The sequence below is a fragment of the Mus pahari genome, chromosome 22 (genome assembly GCF_900095145.1).
Source record: "Mus pahari chromosome 22, PAHARI_EIJ_v1.1, whole genome shotgun sequence".
Taxonomy (NCBI): Eukaryota; Metazoa; Chordata; class Mammalia; order Rodentia; family Muridae; genus Mus; species Mus pahari.
The window spans coordinates 6,291,819-6,311,464 of record NC_034611.1 but is presented as its reverse complement, the minus strand read 5'-3'; the positions used below and the strand labels follow the sequence as shown (position 1 = coordinate 6,311,464).

At 40.3% G+C, this 19,646-nt stretch overlaps 1 protein-coding gene across 1 annotated transcript in view; it reads left to right on the top strand.

The window, feature by feature from the left end:
* Prex2 (phosphatidylinositol-3,4,5-trisphosphate dependent Rac exchange factor 2) overlaps window positions 1-19,646 on the top strand; it is a 300,320-nt gene that overhangs the window by 224,366 nt on the left and 56,308 nt on the right. Inside the window, exon 35 of the mRNA XM_021221903.2 lies at window positions 18,582-18,696. Coding sequence (XP_021077562.1) covers window positions 18,582-18,696 — 115 coding nt within the window. The remainder of the gene's footprint in view (window positions 1-18,581; window positions 18,697-19,646) is intronic.

The following is a 19,646-nucleotide window of genomic DNA, read 5'->3' as shown; positions in this document are numbered from 1 at the left end:
AAGAGAAGAGAAGAGAAGAGAAGAGAAGAGAAGAGAAGAGAAGAGAAGAGGAGAGAGAGAGAGAATGAGAGCGAGCACCCCCACGTTCATATGGACAACCTGTGATCTTGTGACGCCCACTTTCTCCTGCTGTTAAGGGTTCTAGGGATCATACTTAAACTGTCCAGATCAGATCACTGAGGAGCAAGTGCCTTTCCCCAGTGAGCCATATTACCAACCTTATTTCTGTATTTTTAAAAATTGTCATCTTTGCAACCATTACTGATATGACAGATGGCACTAAACCGTTCTTTTAAAAAATTGTTTCATTCATGATACATCCCCCTCCAATAACTGACTAAATACACCCAATTGCAAGTGCATATAGGGAAAAGAATATTTTGTAAGTAACTTTTATTTTGTAATGTTTGCACAGGCCAATTGAAAAATAAGTCCATCGCTTTAAAGTCATTTAAGAAACTTACGGTAAACATTTGTCATTCATACCTTATAGAGATAACATTAGAGAAGCATATCTTTAATCCCAGCACTCTGGAGGCAAAGGCAGGAGGATTTCTGAATTCCAGCCCAGCCTGATCTACAGACTTGAGTTCCAGGGCAACCACAGTTACACAGAGAAGCCCTGTCACAAAAACAAACAAACAAAAAACAAAGATAGAGGTGGAGGGTGGGCAGACGTGTGTTCAGGGTTGCAGAAGGACATAAGGGTCCAGAGACAGATGATTTTGTTTAAAAACTGCCCACGATAAATTTTGTTCCCTTAATGCCTCTCTAGCCATAAAGCTCCTGTGCTCTCCCATTAACATCTCTCCGGGTTCTGACAGAACCCAGGGAGAACCAGACCCACTTTGAGTAGAAACTTACCCAGTATGGTGATTCAAAGTTATGCTAAATGAAAGAAATGGTCTTTTCCCAGGATAAAGATTACTTGAAGTATTTCTGTTCTCATTGTTTGTGGCTCTTCACTAGCTATTAAAGAATAGGGGGAAAATACGCAAATGTGACAATCTGCTGGGGTGGGTAGTCTTCAGTGTTAGCCCTTGGCATGGCCCATGGCAACAGAAACAAGGATATTGCTCTCTTCCTCTCAAGGGCTGGAAGTAAATAAAGTCAAAGGTGAATGTGAATTGCAGGAAGCCACAGCTTCAGAACAGGAACTAGGCAAAAAAAAAAAAAAAAAAAAAAAAAAAGATTCTGATTTACAAGACAAGGCATACAGAGATAGCCCCACAGGAAAGGTGGCATAAAGAATTTCTACAGTACTTGAAGCTAAAGATCACTTTAAGATTGGCGTCCTACGTGTGCAGACTTCTTACAGGTTACACAGTTTAATGTGGATGGGTCTCTGGACCCGTAGTGTGAGGGAAATCGAACAGTACACAGAGAATCAATAGTCAGTCCTCCTTCCACTGACTTATTTTCACGTCTCTTTTCATTCTCATGACTCACTGTTAGCCGTAATCCATGGGGACTGCACAAGGTCACCTTAGACAGAATTTAGAAAGTGCTCACACTCACCCCAAACAACACACAGCCATTAGGGCAGAACCACTGGGAGGTGGGGCATAAGTGCCAAGATCTTTTTTGCAGTTTTCTAGGTGTTTCTGTGTCCACCAGGATAAGAAGACCACTGGTCTTCCTTTGTTATGAAGTGCTTCAATTATCTAGTTAATCTTTGTTTAACTATACTAATTCATTACATGACAGTTCAGGTGTCTAGAGTCTGTGTAACAGGAGCAAAGCAGTTAAGGGCAGTGTAAAAAGTTTTGTGTTCTTATGATGCAGTAGCAGTAGGATGTGCTTATGATGCAGTAGGATGTGCTTATGATACAGTAGGATGTGCTTATGATGCAGTAGGATGTGCTTATGATGCAGTAGGATGTGCTTATGATGCTGTAGGATGCAGGCTGCCCCTACAAGGAGGCATCACTTTGGCTCAGTTTTCTTCGGAAAAGTTGATGGTATTCTGAAGGGTGGTGGTACACAGCTAGGAGATGAACTGTTTCTGACAGGGTAGCTGCCTGGCAGTTCTTGGAGCATCCTCTGTAGTCTGTGCCTTGTCTCTCAGATTTTGTCTTTGTGTAAGAACTGCAAGAGCTCTTATGGAGCCCTGATGAGCTTCTGTCCCACAGAGGAGACACATGTAGAAGCAGCAGAGTACTGGGACAAGGAAGAATCCTAATTCTCATAGCTCATCCTGAAGCCTCGGACATCTTCCTTCTCATATAGACAGCAGTCAGCAGATAGGGGCCTGCTCTGTGTATAGAGAAGTGTCTCTCTGAGCATGAACTCCACTGGTCTTGGTTAATTATAGGTGTCCAGCCAGCCTTAATCCCCAGGGGACATGGGCTCCTAACTGCTGTCCTCATCTACTCCCCAAAACATTCAGGTGAGGAAGCCCCAGGAACCCTCAGCAAACCACCCTGCCCCTCCCCCCTTTTTCAAACAAGTGGAGCATAGATTACTGTGTGTCTTACCACTTATTTTTCTTTAAAATTGATTAGGTCAGCCCACCCCCTTTTTTCCTGCTAGCTCTATAAGTTAAATGGGATGTTTTATTTCCTCTCATTCAAAAGTGCTAGCAATAAAACAAGCAAACTCAAGCTATGTTTTCAATATTGTTTCTAATTAAATGCTATTAATTATGTTTTCAACCAAGTATGCACATATAACCTTCAAGAACTATATTATACACATAAAAGTAGGAAATTAGATAAGGAAATGTTAGGGAGAAGAAAACTTGATGTTTTCCTTGCATTAGAAATTTAATTTGTAGAACAGCATTCTGTTTCAGGTTCATGTAAATAACAATAAATAAAACAAATCATTTAGCATAAATAGGGAATGCTGTTCTCCTTCCTCCTTTCGGCTACACAAATCTAGTTTTTAAATACAGAACTCATCTTTTTTTGTTTTTCATTCTCTACAACGTAGTCATGTTATTTCTCATCAAATTCTTGCTAAATCTTTTAGCAAGCAGACATTTCTCTTGTTTCTAAAAACGTTATGATTTTAATAGTCATGTAAATTTGTTATTGTCAAAAGACATAATGAAAATGGCAATTAATAAGAACAGAGGAGTAGTCATTAAAATTATACTGTGTTGATTACATCATTGTCCTTATTGTAGTAGGCTCCATGGGCAGGACTAGGCCCTTTTGAAAGTGCATCTCAGAAACTCAGTTCAATTAAAGCCCCATCCACTACCCATCTGTCTTGTCTGGAGCCAGAAACAGAAGTGTTCTTGCATGAACCCTTGCTCAGTTTCCAAACTGCTTGTTTATTTATGCACACTTAAGCTCAATCCACAGCTCACAAGTATTGAATTATTAATTCTGGAGAGATATCTGGCTTGTTGCCAGGAACATACAAATTTTTTAATAAATAAGTTTTTATTTCCTTACATAGTTTTCTTTTATACACTCTATAAATAATATCATTTATCTCCCACAACCATCATTAATAGCTATTCTCATTTTCCAGGAGCAAGAGCCTCAAGGAACCTGAGGATCTCAGATATAAATTAATCTTCCTATTGTTGGTTGCACAACTCCAAAAGAGCAGAGACTTTGGGTCTCACAGTTAGCTTTCTGAGTAGCAAGAATGATGGGTATTAAAGTATGGGTGTGGACAGATTCATGCCTCCTGGTATCCCACCTTGCTCATAGGCCAGTTCACACCCTTTATCAGGAGTGTATAACACCTTGCTCACAGGCCAGTTCACACCCTTTAGCAGGAGTGACCCCTGTGTGCACTTCAGGCTGGTTCATAGAAGGCCTCCATTTACCCCTGCCTTTATTCAGGGCCAGGAGCTTGCTGAGTCCTTTACAGTTTTCCGAATTAATGTTGAAACTATGAGGTAAAAACATGCCAAACTTGAAAAGAAGCTGCAAAGATGGCTTCCTGTTCTGGGATTCACATTATATGCATTCACTGTAATCTACTACAAAATTGGATGACAATTGTAATTTTTATTAAAAAATTAAAATTTAGTAGTATGTTCTAGAAGCTTCATTGTGACATGTATCAGATCAAAGAAGCTTAGAAAACATACCATAGTTCAAATTAGTAGTCACCTTTCTGATTTTGGGGGAAAAAAAAAGGTAACTATTAACTCATAGTATCTCATTATTTAGTTTATAAAGTATTTAGCAGCTTCAGAAGGAAATATATTTTCTTTAAAAATCAGTTTTGAAATATTTTTTGAAAATCAGAGCTTGTGACTGGTGATCCACAGAAAGGGAAAAGAATTTATATTTTACCAAATTGCATTCATAACTGATCCGGCAGCTGGCAGCCTATGTATGAAATTTGGATGTCTTGTCTGGGTTCTGTTGTGTGATTCATGTCTTCTAAAAATAAAAATAAAAAGGGCAAATAAAACTCCCAAAGTTTAAAGAGAAAAGAAATGCCTAATAAAAATATTTTATTAAAGAGAAAACTGTTACGCAAAATACCTTTAAAAATGAGTGAGATGTTACATGTGTCTTTTATCCTTACCTAAAATAGCTCACCATTTGGGTAAAAGTCCTGTCCTAAGATTTTGCAGAATCAATCTGCACTTTTTGTTATATTAGTAATAACTGAGTAACAGAATGTAGATATAAATGAAGTATCTATGCACACACACATGCACATACACACAAAAAAAACACACAGTGCTAATTAAAGCCAGGTCTAGTACATACTAGGCAAGCACTCTCCCTCTGAGCTGTACCCTCAGATCTTGTTGATTTGAAACAGTCTTACTATGTATTTCGTGTTGCCCTTGGCTCACTCTGTGCCCCAGGCTGATATGAACCACTCTGCTTTTGCCTCTGCAGGGCTGGGATTATATGCATAGTCAGCTCTGTGGCACTTGGGCCAGAGATGTAGCTTCCCTCTGCTTTCACTAGAAACCTGAGGACCTCTTTATGGGGGCATCTGCCTAAGTGAAGTTGAGGTTCTTGACTGAACCAGAGAAAGAAATTTGAGAATGAGTCAGACTGGGTCAGAAGTAGAATTTGTTAAGAAAAGGATTTTTTTTGTAGATGTAAGCATTTAAGGACGGAATAATACAATACATACATATGTAGGCTTCTCAGGAAAGAGTTATGCCTAATTGTTTTTGCAATAGTTATAATTAGGATTTTAGGGACTTTTGCAGTTGCTTCTCTGGGTCACTAAGGGTGTTCTCAATGAATGAAGGCATAGGTGGTTTCAGCAATCCCTTGGATATGGTTACAATATGATAAAAGTTAGACTGCATCCCAAAAGTCACAGATGGGAGATTCTCAGAATATTGCAGAGTTGAAGTTGGAAAGGGAAAAAGGTCATAAATGGTCATATATGCTTAGGCTGAAAGCATAGTTCATTGCTATTTTCACATTCTTATTCAATTGTCTCTATGTAAAAGGAGTACTAGCTCTGTGTTGGTTAGCTTCATAAGGAATTTGCCATGGTTCTTAGCTGTTAGCTTTGAGAGCCTTCAGCCAGACATCTGGGCAAAGTTGCTCTTTCCATGCTCCCCTAATTCCTGTCCTTCTGTCCTGCCTCAATTTCCTCCTGTGAGGCTTTGGTACTCTAAGATTTTATGATGGCCAAAGATCCATTTTCTAGAATTTAGGATTTAGTTGGGACACAGGCCCTTCCTATTCAGGTACCAGAAGTCACAACCTACTTATCTAAGGGGGATAAGAGAATGTTCCAGAGCTGTAAGACCAGAGTATCCCCCCACCTCTCTTTTTTTTTTATTGAAATCTGTAAGAAACCATGTTATTACCCCTGACATCAAAGGCACAGATGACATTTTATGCAGCAGATGTTTGTGTTTAATTAATAAGATCAGCACTGAAAACAACAGGGCCTTTCTTTGTATCAAGATATAAATTGCAATGATGCTAGTAAATCACTAAAACTTAAGCAGAGAGTGATGCAGATTCCATCCGAGTATATAAATCTTGAGGACCTAGGACACGTGTGGTCCCCCTTCTCAGGTATATATTCCTAACACTCTACTTTATTATAGCAGTAGTTCCCTTGAAAGCCTTTTAGAATATCAAAGGCTTTCAAGTGTCCATGTTGTCCTAACTTTTAGAAGTAAGATTCCTTGGGCTATTAACAAAATACCTGACTCTTATATATTAAGAATGTGACAAAATATACAAGAATGATTCCAGGAAGGGATCCAGTGTGGAACAGACTCAAAGAAATAGTGTAAGGTGGTCATTGGGTATATATCATACCAGTGGTGTTCAAAAGGACACATGTATGTAGTTTTAAAAAGCCAGGCTCCCACGTGTATGTAGTTTTAAAAAGCCAGGCTCCCACCTTCTCAGGACTGTGTTCTCAGCTTGGCTCTGAATCAAGTCTGCCCCATTCCTGACATAGCTCCGCCAATGGTCAGGTGGTTCTCTGAACCCTGGGAGCTGTGACTGCTCCTCCAACCCCTCAAGGCTAGCTCCGCTAAACCTCTAATGACCACCCTGCAGCTGTGCCCTCTCTCCTGCCCACCTGAGTCACCATGGATGGAAAACACCGCCAGACAGCCTTAGTATCTTAAAACCAGCCAGATAACACAACTGCTGGGTGAAGAATCTGTTGCTCTAAACTTGCCAGCTATCCTGTGTTAGAATCTGCCTATGGTGGAGGCTGCCAACTGTTCTAGTAGCCCCCAGCCATTAACTTAACCTGTCTCATGCTCCTCCCTCCAAAGCCTGGCCAAACAGCCCTTTCTAGATCTCTTTCTCTCCTTTCCCTCCTGGGACCTGAAAAAATCCCACCTCTTTATCCTCACTCAACAATTGGCTTCTGCCAGTCTTTATTGACGTAATCCAGAAACAATTAGGGGACAGAACTTCAGTATCAGCCCCTCCCTCTACAGACACTAGTGAAGCAAATCAAAATGTAAGTAAATTTACAACTTTGAATAGGTTTATAACTTTTTAGCAAATTAAAGTTTGAGGGTTTTTTTGTTTGTTTGTTTGTTTTTGGTTTTGTTTTTCTTGAAGAAACCTTTTAAGTCTTCTGAGGTTCACAGGCATAAAGACGTTGTCTGAAAGATGCTCTTAGGCTGTAGATACCAAGAAGATAGAGATTTTATTATAGGGAGTAAGGCCCTACTGTATTTATTTGATATCTTTTTTAGTTCAAGTATAGCAGATGTTCGTCCATCTTGCAGAGATGTCAGCAAAGACTAGAAGGTCTACAGAGGGACAGCTCAGTAAAACCTAGTTGGCCATCTTCTCCTGAGATTTACCTCTCCTTTGTATAATGTTGAGGAAAGGGGTGACTTGGATTCACCCCCTGCATTAATTCAGAGCTAAAGAGGACAGCACCTGATTATGGGTTCTGGTTATAGACTTGAACCTTTTTCCCTCAAAGGCATGAGTGGCTGGAGTAGTTAAGGCTTCTCTTCCCTGGCGACAGGAAATGCCTTGATTTTCCACTCATCTTCTTTGGACAACAGATTCTTATGTGCACATTGAGTTCAGCATGAGCCATTTTTAGCTGTATCCTTGACTGATAGCGCATTTCCTCTCTGATTCCTGCTTCTGTGTAAAATGGGCTTGCATACATAGAGTGGTACAGTGCTGTGTGGCTATTAGTTTATTTCCTTGCTATCATAAGGGAATTGTCTGTCTGCTAACCCTAATTGTGTATCACTACTACCCATGTGGGTCACCAGATGGCTTAGAGAAGAAATAAAATTCAGAACTATATTTGAGAACATTTTTTTCTGTTAAAATTTGTCTTTCTTTCCATACAGCTATGGGAACATTAAGAACTAGAAAACCATGTTTAGAATCAATGTACACATTGAGTCACTTTTTTTCCCCCACTTAGAAATTTCCAGTTAAATTGATCAGTTCAGCTTTGTGAACTGAGGTGTTGGGAGACAGGTGTGTGGTCTTTCTTGTCTTCTGGATGCTACTATTGCATCCTTACCTATCAGTTCCAGGTTTACATAACTGTTTCCATTTGTCAAAAATTATACATGGGTTTATTGAGGGCTCATCTTTTAAGCCAGGGCCATTGGCATAGACTTGTGAACTAATCACTCCACACAGGAGTGTACTAATTTGTTTCTGCAACTTGAAGTTCGTAGGCTTTACATGTGAAAAATCTTGAAGACTGTTGTTTGGTGGTTCCAATAACATACTTGGTTCTAGGTAGCCAACCACTGATATCTTCTGCATACAGAGCTGCTCTGTACTTGGTGAGGAGTTAGGACCTCTATCTAGTGAACCAGAGTGATTTTAGTCTCATCTGCTACCATTGATGTAGCTGTTACAGCTTGTCAGTGCCATGGCCTGTCAGATGTTATAGAGTCCATCTGGTCAGATGAATGAGTTCCAAGTCTGAGAATGGCCCTCAGCCTTTGAACTCCCATCTATACTTTATTTTTATGCTATGTGAAAGGCAAAGGGTTTCTTCTATATTGGGAATTCTCAAGGCTTGTTTAGGTAGCAGTAATTTGTTCAGCTTTTGTGGTTTATTCATCTGTTAGAGGGTTTCAGAGACTGGGGTGAGTAGCCTCCAGTGGCTTAGCTCTGAGGGCAGTGTGTAGACACTGAGTTTCATAGGATACAGACATGCTGCTGAGGTTCTAGGCTATCTTAAACAGTCAGAGCATCTGTCTTTTAGAGGTCAGAATGTGTTGTTCTTAAGTTGAGGTTGACTCCAAATTTCTACCTTTTTAGAGAGATTTGAACCATTCATTGGGACATACAATATTTTACAAAAATCTTAAAAGTTGTGTTTAATTCTATACTTGTTATCTTTAATTTTCATCTTTTGTTAAGCTTTTGTGACTTAGCCCTTTCTGTCAGGCAGACTCAAGCTTTCTTTGCTTTTCTTTTTACTTTGAAATAATCTTTTTCCATCCAGAGAAAAACTATGTTTTTTTTTTTTTAATCTATTAACAGTACTACTGCTTTTAAACATCTTTATCAAAAACCTATCTCGTACTTACTTCTCTGTTGCCATCTATCGCTTTCTGGATCTTTGTTCTTTTTGAAGTAACTCATCTTTTTTTTTTTCAAATTGGGGACTTCAATATTTTACCTACTGTATTTTCAAACAAGTCAGGCCCATCTCTGAATCCCTGTGACAACACTGTACATGTGCACTGAACAGTTGCTACACTATGGGGATTAGTCTATTCAAAGATAGATTCTCTTATCTAAGATGTAATGCATCCAAGAAAAGTGTCCTTGAATTCAAGGACACTAACTCAAGCAGTTTCATTTGGAAATTAGGCTACAAAGTGTAGATATTTGATTCTACTGAAGGGGGAAGTATTGATGTTTAAAAGAATGCTTTAGACCTTGGACTAATCCACTGGGCTTTAAACCTACCCAAGTAGAGTGCCATGTAGAGATCAGCAAAGTACCAAAAGGCCCCGCCGAAGGCTTACCATCACTTCACAAGAACAAGACAAGAGCTCCAGGAAGAAATGAAAACTTGGCAACAAATTACATCTCCTAGTGTTCATGTTAAAGGGACACTAGATATTTTAGTTTGGGGTTCCCATCAACACTAGATATGACAAGAGCATGTAGAAAAGACTTATCAAATAAAGAAGAGAAGGAAGCCCCTGTTTTACAAAAGAAAGAAGAATTTACATTATACCTGACATGCCAAGAGTTATTTATTCAAGGTTTTTTGGTGACTATCTGTAGTTGATTGAGCAGCTTCAGTCCTCAAAAGTAACCAGTATTAGAGGTAAAGGGCAGTTCCTTCCCTTCCGGGTTGGACACTCTTGTTTCTAGCCCCAGCCACTTCATCCTAGTCTTTCTTTGTTGTTGTTGTTGTGGTGGTGGTGGTGTTTTTTTTTTTGGGGGGGGGGGTGCAGCAAACTTTATTGATGGTATTCAAGAGAGTAAGGCGGGCTCCCTAGGCCCATCCTCTTATTCTGGGGGTCTGGGATGGAAACTGTGAGGGAGATGAGTTGTGGGAAATACACACACATACACACACACACACACACACACACACACACACACACACACATACACACACAGACTTGCCAACTCTCTACAGGGCCAGACCACACTTCTGCACTCTTGCTGGATCTCTCTGCCCATGGCATCTCTCCAGCGGGGGCAGGAGGGGGAGTTCCTCTTGCTACCACACACCCCATGGTTAGCCATCACATCACAATACCCAGTACCCCAGTAGAATCAAGACTCTTAATGCTTAATTAACCAATCAGATTTATATATCAATAATGTAACAATTTACCAATATAAAGTTTCAGAGCCAATTGATAATGATAAGAGCATTATCCCAATGCTTCTAACCTTGTGAAATCATAGCTACTTGTAGCTGGAAAACACCAAGCAGGTACATGCTTGTAGCCATCTTCCTTCTGCTCCTACTCTGAGACACTCTGGAACTCTTAACTCTGTCTCCCTTTTCCCTGTCCAATCACAGGCCTTCTCTGCACTAATGTAATTGGACAGAGAAAACCCTGTGACAGAGATGCTCAGTGTTGGGGGCTGAGTTGGGACAGGGATTCCTCAAAAACCAAGGGCCTCTCTCTTGCTCTCAGTGTCCTTGCTGGGGTGGGTGGTCCAGGGCTTCTTACTCCTTGGTGGCCATGTAGGCCATGAAGTCCACTACACTTTTGCTGTAGCTGTATTCATTGTCATAACACCCCCAGAACTGAGAGCAATGCAAGCTCCAGCATCAAAGGTGGAAGAGTGGGAGTTGCTGTTGAAACTGCAGGAGACAACCTGGTCCTCAATGTAGTCTAGAAAGCTCTTTAGTGGGCCTATGGTTGCCTGCTTCACCACCTTCTTGATATCATCATACTTGGCAGGTTTCTCCAGGCAGCATGTCAAAATCACAACGGATACACTGGGGGTAGAAACACGGAAGGCCACACCAGTGAGCTTCCCGTTCAGCTCTGGGATGGCCTTGCCCCCAGTCTTGGCAGCACCAATGGATGCAGGGATGATGTTCTGTGTAGCCCCACGGCCATCATACCACAGCTCTCCAGAGGGGCTATCCACAGTCTTCTGAGTGGCAGTGATGGCATGGACCATGGTTATGAGCCCTTCCATGATGCCAAAGTTGTCATAGATGACCTTGGCCAGGGGTCTAAGCAGTTGGTTATGCAGGATGCATTGCTGACAATCTTGAATGAGTTGTCATATGTCTCTTGGTTCACACCCATCACAAACATGGGACATTCGCAAAAGGAGCAGAGATGATGACCCTTTTGGCCCCATAGTCTTTAAGACCCAACTTTCAGACAATCTTTCTTCCAGTACATGGTTTCTCATAGATGCAAATCTGTCAGAGTCCTCTTTAGTCTCTGATTTTCAGAGTCATGGAGTCTTTTCTGATGGGAAACTCACTGTTCCCCAAAGTTAAGGTTATCACCAGGGCTTGTTCCTGGGTCTATTAGACCAGTGTTCAGTTCTTCAAAAATCAAATTTGAAAATTGATGTAAGTATGTCTGACTGGGAAGACTGGCTACTGCAGTATTATTATTATTATTATTATTATTATTATTATTATTATTATTACAATTATTATAATTTCCTTGTAAATTCTCCCTTTAATCATCTGGAGCAGATTATCTGATGAAGTAAGTCCAGAAAGCAAAGAATCTGAGCTGGGCATAGTGGTGCCCACCTTTGCTCCCAGAGCTAGCACTTAGGAGGTAGAGGCAAGTAGATCTCGGTGAGTTTGAGCCCAGCCTGGTGGTCTACCAGTGACTTCCAGGACAACCAAGGCTACATAGAGAAACACTGTTTTGAAGAAGAAAAAAAAAACTGACCCTAGGAAAATTTCCAAATACCTTTAATTATAGTACATATAATCATATATGTAAAAAAAGTTTCATTTTTTTAATCAGTCTTGTAACTCAAGACAGGCTTAAACTTTATGTTTCACCTTCATTTTTTTCCTCTCTTTCCTTTGAAACAGTTCTTTCCTTTCAGAACGTTTCTTTTTCTTTTCTTTTATTTAAATCTAGAAGCCTTTTCTCATTAATATTCCTTACCAAAATCTATTTTATATTCTACTATACCTATTACACTCTCATAGTGTCTATAACTTTCTCTTTTCTTTTTTTCTTACTTGATAGCCCCTTTCTGTCTTATTTGAAACAAAAAGAAAAGAAAAAATAAAGTACTATAAGGCCTCCTGTAGAACACAGGCCAAACTTGTTACTGCTAAGACTCAAACCTGGGACAAATGCCTAATTTTTGTGCCCATTAACATATAAAAGTAGATGGTAGCTGCTATGTCCTGCTAACATCCCTTGGTCTCTACCTCCTATAGTCCCCCACCCCCACCCCCCGGCTGGCACACCCCTTGCTCTCCCCTGAACTCTGCAGCCCAGGTATAAGGACTGGGTTTCAGTAACCCAATTCCTCTGACCCCTATATAAGTTGGCCATTTTAGCTATGCCAGTCTCTTGGTCAGTCTCTTGGCCCAAGCTGCCTGCTTTGGTCTATGGCTCTTTCCCTTACCCTGCCCCACCCCCTCCACCTCCTCATAGGGCTCAGGGTCATTCTGGACTCTCCTAGATGTCCCTGCCTCTGCCTAGTCTCTCTTATACCTGCCTAGGGACAGTCTTGTTCTTCCTTTTTATTTCTTATTTGTCATTCAGTTAACAGCCCTGGGGACATTTTTACTTCCTTTTACAGATACATTTAAGTGAACTAATTTGCTAGTGATTTGATTCTTATACTAGCAGCTACTTAGTCGCTGCCTTTTAAAAAGAAAGAGTATTAGCTTCTTTCTTGGGATCACAAGGCCATAGAGGCATGATAAAAGTCCAGCATCTCTGCCTTCATCCCCTTCTTGCACCCCTCCCCTCAGGTCACCTGCTTGTCTCTGTATGTGAGCATGTTAATTATGTAGCAATATCTGCCTGATTATTTCACCCCCTTGTCAAGCACATGGGTAAGTCATGGTCCCAAACCTTGAAACGATGGAGTGTGGCAGGACCTGTAGGTGATGGCACTCATTTCCTGGTGAGATTGCACTTTGGGACATCTCTTGAAAACCACCTTCAAACAGGGAGGAATTCTTCAGAGCATATTTTTGAACTGGAACCAAGACATCATCAAGGGACAACAGGTTACCTTCCCCAAGACTGCCCAATTAACCATTTTTCTTGTCTATTCTTTTGGTCTTCCCCCTTAAGTCTAATGATCATGTCAGTCACTCAGAGATGAGCTTGAGATACATAGATCTTTTTGTTCCCTCCAATACAGGCACATTGATCATATCTACTTCTTTATCCCTTTCCAAGCACTTGATATCCTTAATAAATGTATTGAGACAGGTGGCTAATCATAGCCTGTTAGGAAGCCAGAAACAGCACCATTACCTTAAAACTCCAGTTACACTATGCAATAATTTACACTAATTTAATTTTTTAAATTTATGTGAACATGTACTTAGAAACCAAGAAAACCGTATACAAGTTTACAAACACAAATGTGTGTGAGTTCCTGAAGAAATAAATGACTAATGTCTCTTAACACATCAAAGTAGACTTTGACCAAGGTATCTGTTATAGAGTCCTGGCTTCTCTCTGCATGTCTCACTCCATACCTACGCCTTCCCCAAATCTCTGCAGCCTCTGACCTTTGCTTCTTATCCTCAACTTTTCTTTCCTATGTAGCTTGGCCATTTTGGTCACATGCTCTCTTGGCTCTCTTGATCCTCTGCCTCTAGACTCCTCTCTTCTCTCTCCTATTCTGTCTCTCTTCTACTCTTCTCTCACTATCCATCACAACTTCTTTCATGGCCTGGTTTATTCTCCTGGCCATGTTCAATTTAGATTCTTTCAGAAGTCTCTGGCTGTTCTCTCCCTCATATCTACAATCTTCTCCTCAGCCATACTTACTTAGGATAGTCATGCCCTCATTTTCATTCAACAAGGACAATGTATACAGACATATAATTATATATAAAAGTAAATGTAGAAACCAAGTGATTTATAGCCATCATTTAAATTTATCAAATGCCAGATTTAAATTAGATTGTTGATCCCTTTTTTTCATAAGACTAAACCATCTTTAACACCTATAATCTATACTTTCCAAACAGCTCAGAACAAAAAAATAAAAATAAAAATAAAAATAAATGGGAAATTTATACCCCAAAGGCAAAGAGCCTAACCTAATTAATGATGAGCCTCAAGCAAACCAGGAGTAACAAGGAAGTCAAAGAGTAAACTTGTTAAACAGACTACAGTAACCTCTGCCATGTTCAAGGCCAAGCAGCAAGAACCGATGCCCTTGGAGATGGGATTTTTCCTGTGATGCCTTTTTTAGACCAAATTTCCTCAATTTTAAAAAAAATTATAATGAGGCTAAACTATATTCTGTGTGTTCTCTTGTGTATCTTAGAGGAATAAGATGGGAAGAAAATGAAAATAACCTAAAATTCTCCATATGTTCCCTACCTGAACTACCTCACCAGCCTTTCTGGTATTCAATCAATGGCACTGGGGAGCTCACAGTTTAGGTGACTAATTTCAGTCTGTATACCCTTGAAAATGTTCACTACATACTGACTTATTATGTTCTTTGGAACAGTCCTAAGATTAGTACATTCAGGTCTGTGCAGTTTGTCTTTACCATACAACAGTGGTTCTCAGCCTTCCTATTGCTGCCACTCTTTAATATAGTTCTTCACTCATGCTGATCTCTAACCATAAAATTATTTTGTTGATACTTCATAATTGTAATTTTGCTACTGTTATAAATTATAACATAAGTATCTGATTTGTAGGCTAATATGTGGCCTTCAAAGTGGTTGCAATCCACAGGTTGAGAACTGCTGCCTTACAAAGTGTTGGAGGTGCTTTCTCTAAAATTATATATATGGAGAGAGAGAGAGAGAGAGAGAGAGAGAGAGAGAGAGAGAGAGAGAGAGAGAGAGAGAGAGAGAAGCTACAGAAATAAAAACAGGCAATGATAATATCATAAGGAGAAATGGTAAAGTTGTAAAAACAAACTTCTCCTCAAAAAGTCTCTGGTCAATCTCTTAGAGAAAAGAAAATAGCTTTGGGCATTAGTAAATAGACTTTACAAATGACTGCTCTATCTGGGCTAGGAATGTATATTGATAACTCTAGGGGGGAAAAATCTCTCTTCAGAGCCAGTTATAGTCTTTGAGGATCAAGGAGGGGGTTTTACTTTCTCCAAGGAAAAGAAACCAAGGTAATAAACAAGCTGGGAGAGTAGAGTAGTACTGTTCAGCAGCAGTCAAGGTGCTCAGCTATCCTTCTGCAGAGATTGTCCCATCCTGGTCATCGGAAGAGTTATCAATGGGAAGGGGGCACGAGCCATAGATACATCTCCATGCTACCCATTGAGGCAGACTAAGGATTAATGTTCTGGAAATTTTGCCCATGTGATACCAACATTTTAAATTGGAGTTTACTAAGAAGAGATGTCTAACATAGATTTAAGCATGCACAGCAAGAGGAGAGGTACATAGAGGAGGACGTGTGCATAAGCCAACATGGGTGAGGACTTTTCAGGAAAGCCAGGTGTGTCTTCAGAGTAGTCACATAGAAGATTTAGGTGGTTTCTGAAATGACAGCTTCAAATGTTTCTACCCTTCAGTCTTCCTCTACCCTTCAGTGAACAAAATCTTGAAGTGCCTCCACGACAATCAATGGTGTTCTCGTTTCATTTGTTACTATGGTAAATGTGCTGAGAAAAGCAGCTTCAAGAAAGATCATTTACAATCCCATCATTGGTGAAGTCAAGGCATGAATTTGGAGCTCACAGCTCCAGGTTCCAGACACTCACTGAAGAGAGTCAGGGCAGGCACTGGCAGTGATTAGCCGCATCCCATGGTGAGAGCAGAGGGAAGTGAGCCCATGCATGCCTATTGCTGGCCTCACTTTCTTTTCTTTTATACAACTCATGATGCAAACCCAGGGAACAGTGCTGCCAACTTTCAGGCCTCATCTCCTATATTAGCTAACACAACAGTTCCTACAGACATCTCAACAGGCTACATTTGGTCATGTGTACTTATGCCTTTATCATTGTTATTTTAGAGTTTTTAATAGAAAGGAATTTATATAAAAAGAATATTCTGTTTTCCATGTGGGGATAACTCAGCACGGTACGTGCCTTAATTGGGAGATATTATGGTTTGATTATAAAATGTCGTCCATAGGCTCTGTGTTTGAACACATGGTTTTCAGTTCATGGCACTGTTGGGAAAAGTTATAGACCTTTTAGGACAGCAGTGGGTCCTAAAGAACAAGCTATGGTTCACGACTCCTTTGACAAACCTCTACCCCCAAATTATTTACAATTCATAACAGTAGTGAAATTACAGTTATGAAGTTGCAACAAAAATGATTTTATGTTTGGGACGATCATTACCACCTGAGGAACTGTATTAAAGGGTCACAATATGAGGAAGTTCTACTTCCTAAACCACTGCTTTAGGAAGTAGAACTTGCTGGATGATGTATGTTACTAGGTGTAGCCTTCCTTTGAGGTTTTATTCCCCAGCCACACTTCCTGTTCTCCTTGTCTGCTTGGTGTATGAGGGTTAAATATGATCAGTCTGATTCCTGACTGCCAGGCCTACCTCAAGTTTCTGTTGTGCTGCGCCTTCCCTGTCATGGTAGGAAACCTATGTCCCCTTCAGAACTAGAAGCTAAAATACCTAGTTTTACTTTATGTTACTCCTTGTCAGGGTCTTATATTACAACTACAGAAAAGTAACTGATTTCATCGCCGAGGCTTGTTGCTCCTTGAATGCAGCTTGGTCACTTTTTATCAGTTCCATCATCTCTAGAATCTAACATAACTACCGAAGAGGATGGTAGAGTTAGGAAATTAGTTGATGAGACAAAGTGGAGCTGAAGATGTACAAAACGGAGTGCCTTAGGCCAGGAGCCGTGTCCTTCAGCTTTGACCCCAACTTAACTACAGTCTCTTGTCTTCTCTGTGGTTTCACTTTTGTGATTTTGTGTACCAGATGGCAACTGTGGTTTGAAAACATTACATGGCAAGTTGGAGAAATAAATGATTCATGGTTTCAACTGCACACTATTCTGAATAACTTGATGTTATGTATCTAACCAGAGCATGAGAGATCATCCTTTGAACAGCTTGTATAAGCAACTTACCCATGAGTCACTCAGTTGCCCTTACTTATCAGGTCCTTGACTTTACAGGGTCTCATTCTTAAGTATCCCTGATTTTAGTGAGTAATTGCTGCAACATGTAAAAATAGTCCTGTTGGCAATTGGGATGTGCTGAAGAGAGGCATAAATGCTACCTTCTTGACGAAATAAGATATAGAGTAAGACTAACTCCTTTGTCCATACTATTGTGAGGATAAAGAATCCTTGCGTTTCTATTATCATGCTTCAGTAGTTACAGCCACAGAACATAAAAAAAAAAATTAAGTGCTTTGTGAAAATGGAAAAGGCATTACAAAAGTAGATGTAGGTGTGGGAAAGTGTGGGGTACGCATGTACATGGTGTGAAAATCCACACAGGCTTCAGAAGAATCCCTCGTTTTAGCATCTACTGCAGGTCTGGAATACATCCCATGGGGAAAAGAAAGACTGTTGTCCTCATGTCCATGGAAACAAATAGGGAGAATGGACCAATTATAAAGAATGGCAAGGTGCACTGGCTGGTTTTGTGTATCAGCTTGACACCAGCTTGAGTCATTAGAGAGGAAGGAGCCTCAGTTGAGGAAATGCCTCCATGAGATCCAGCTGTAAAGCGTTTTCTCAATTAGTGGTCAATGTGGGAGGACCACCAACCCATGGGTGGCATCCTGAGTTCTATAAGAAAGCAGGCTTGAGCAAGCCATGGTGAACAAGCCAGTAAGCAGCATGGACTCTGGATCAGCTCCTATCTCTAGGTTCCAGCCCTCTTTGAATTCCTGTCCTCATATCCTTCAGTGATGAACAGCAATGTGCAAGTGTAAGGCAAATAAACCCTTTTGTTTTCCTTCGCAATTTGTTTTTTTGGTCATGGTGTTTTGTCACAGGAATAGAAACCCTAAGACATGAGGAAAATAAGGACAAAGCTTGTTGTATAAATTTATCTCCGTGGCTTGTGCAGACACCAGAAGCTATTATGATTTTGTCCCTTTTTCTTCAAGGTACAGAGCAGGGGCTGTGCATGCAAATGCAGAACCCACCCCCAAGGACCTGTGCTGGTACTGACAACAATGTAGGCTCCCATTTTAGATATAAATTCTTTTTACAAAGGACTTAGTTTTGCATTGTTTTCAGAATACTTCCTATGTCTGCAGTTTCTCAGAATAACCAGCTAAAAATAATCCTCATGCCAAACAGCATATTTTGGAAATACATAGTCTAGTCTTGTATTCAGAATGTTTTAAAAATAGGGGGCAGTTTAAACCAGAAATTGCCTTTGCCTATTTAACAACAACAACAACAACATTTTTTTCACTGTTTTATATATATCTTGAGAGCAAAGGGCACATTTTCATTCATTTCTGGAGTTACATACTCAGCACTTTTCATGTATTATTGAGACTTGGTGGCATTAGAAGAGATGCACATAGACTAAGTTATAGGATGGCATATAAACTGTTTACTTGTTCCGCAGCATTGGAGAGCATGGAAGGATATCGCTATAGAGACGACATCTCTGTGGAAGAGTTTCAAGCACAGATAAACACAGCCTCCCTGGAAAAGGTCAAACAGTACAATCAGAAGCTCAGGTATGCAGCCTCCTCCACTGTTGACTTAGTTTAGCTTTTCTTTTTATATTAGGCCATATGCTTTGGCCATATGCCAAGGATGTGAACACTTTTTTATTAGCTTAGATTATTGATGATAGTCCCTCTGATAATATAATGTTTAATGTCTCAAATATCCTTCTGGCCATGTCTCATGATATTATTAAGAAAAAGAGGTTTGGAATATGTGGTGTTGATATCTGGGGAAAATAAAGGGATGCAATTAAGGTATAGCAAATTGTTTCCAGAGGAAATATTGTTGTATCTTATAGTGCCACCTACAGGAAGGGTCATTGAATTGCAAGGAAAGTACATTACTTCCTGTACATCTAGCTCCTCACATGCAGAGGAAAAAAAGGCTCCATATGAAGTCCTGACAGCCATGTGCTTGGTATTGGAAAAAAAACGTATCTGCATCCAAGTAAATAATATTTGAATTTAGTTTTCCCTTTCTTCCTACGCGGTTACTGTGCTATTCCAGATATTAGCAGAGTTGGAAACCATGGGAGATAGACCCATCATGGTTAACTTTAGAGGTAACTTATTCCTCTGGTAATACAAGGAAAGGAAATGTCAGCTTCCCTCTTTTTAGGATTTAAAATAATATATGGAAAAGGAGAGGTGTCAGGGATTTTTGGAGTCTCTTGAGGGGAAAGCTACTTCCTCCTGACAAAAGAATGGAATCTGAGTCCTGAGTAGAGTGGACCTTCTCATCTCCCCTAAGAGTAGAGCATCACATAGGGCTGTCCCCTGCAGCTGGGGCTCTCAGTCACCTGACCAGGAGGACACCTCAACTCAAGATATGCTGAGGAGACGGGAGGAATCATTGCCTCACCGAGATGATGTACTGGGCTGTGCAGAAGTTCCTTCCTGCCCCGCGCCGCACTGATAAGCCCGCCTGCCTGCTTCTTTCGGAATTCTAACTTTTCTAA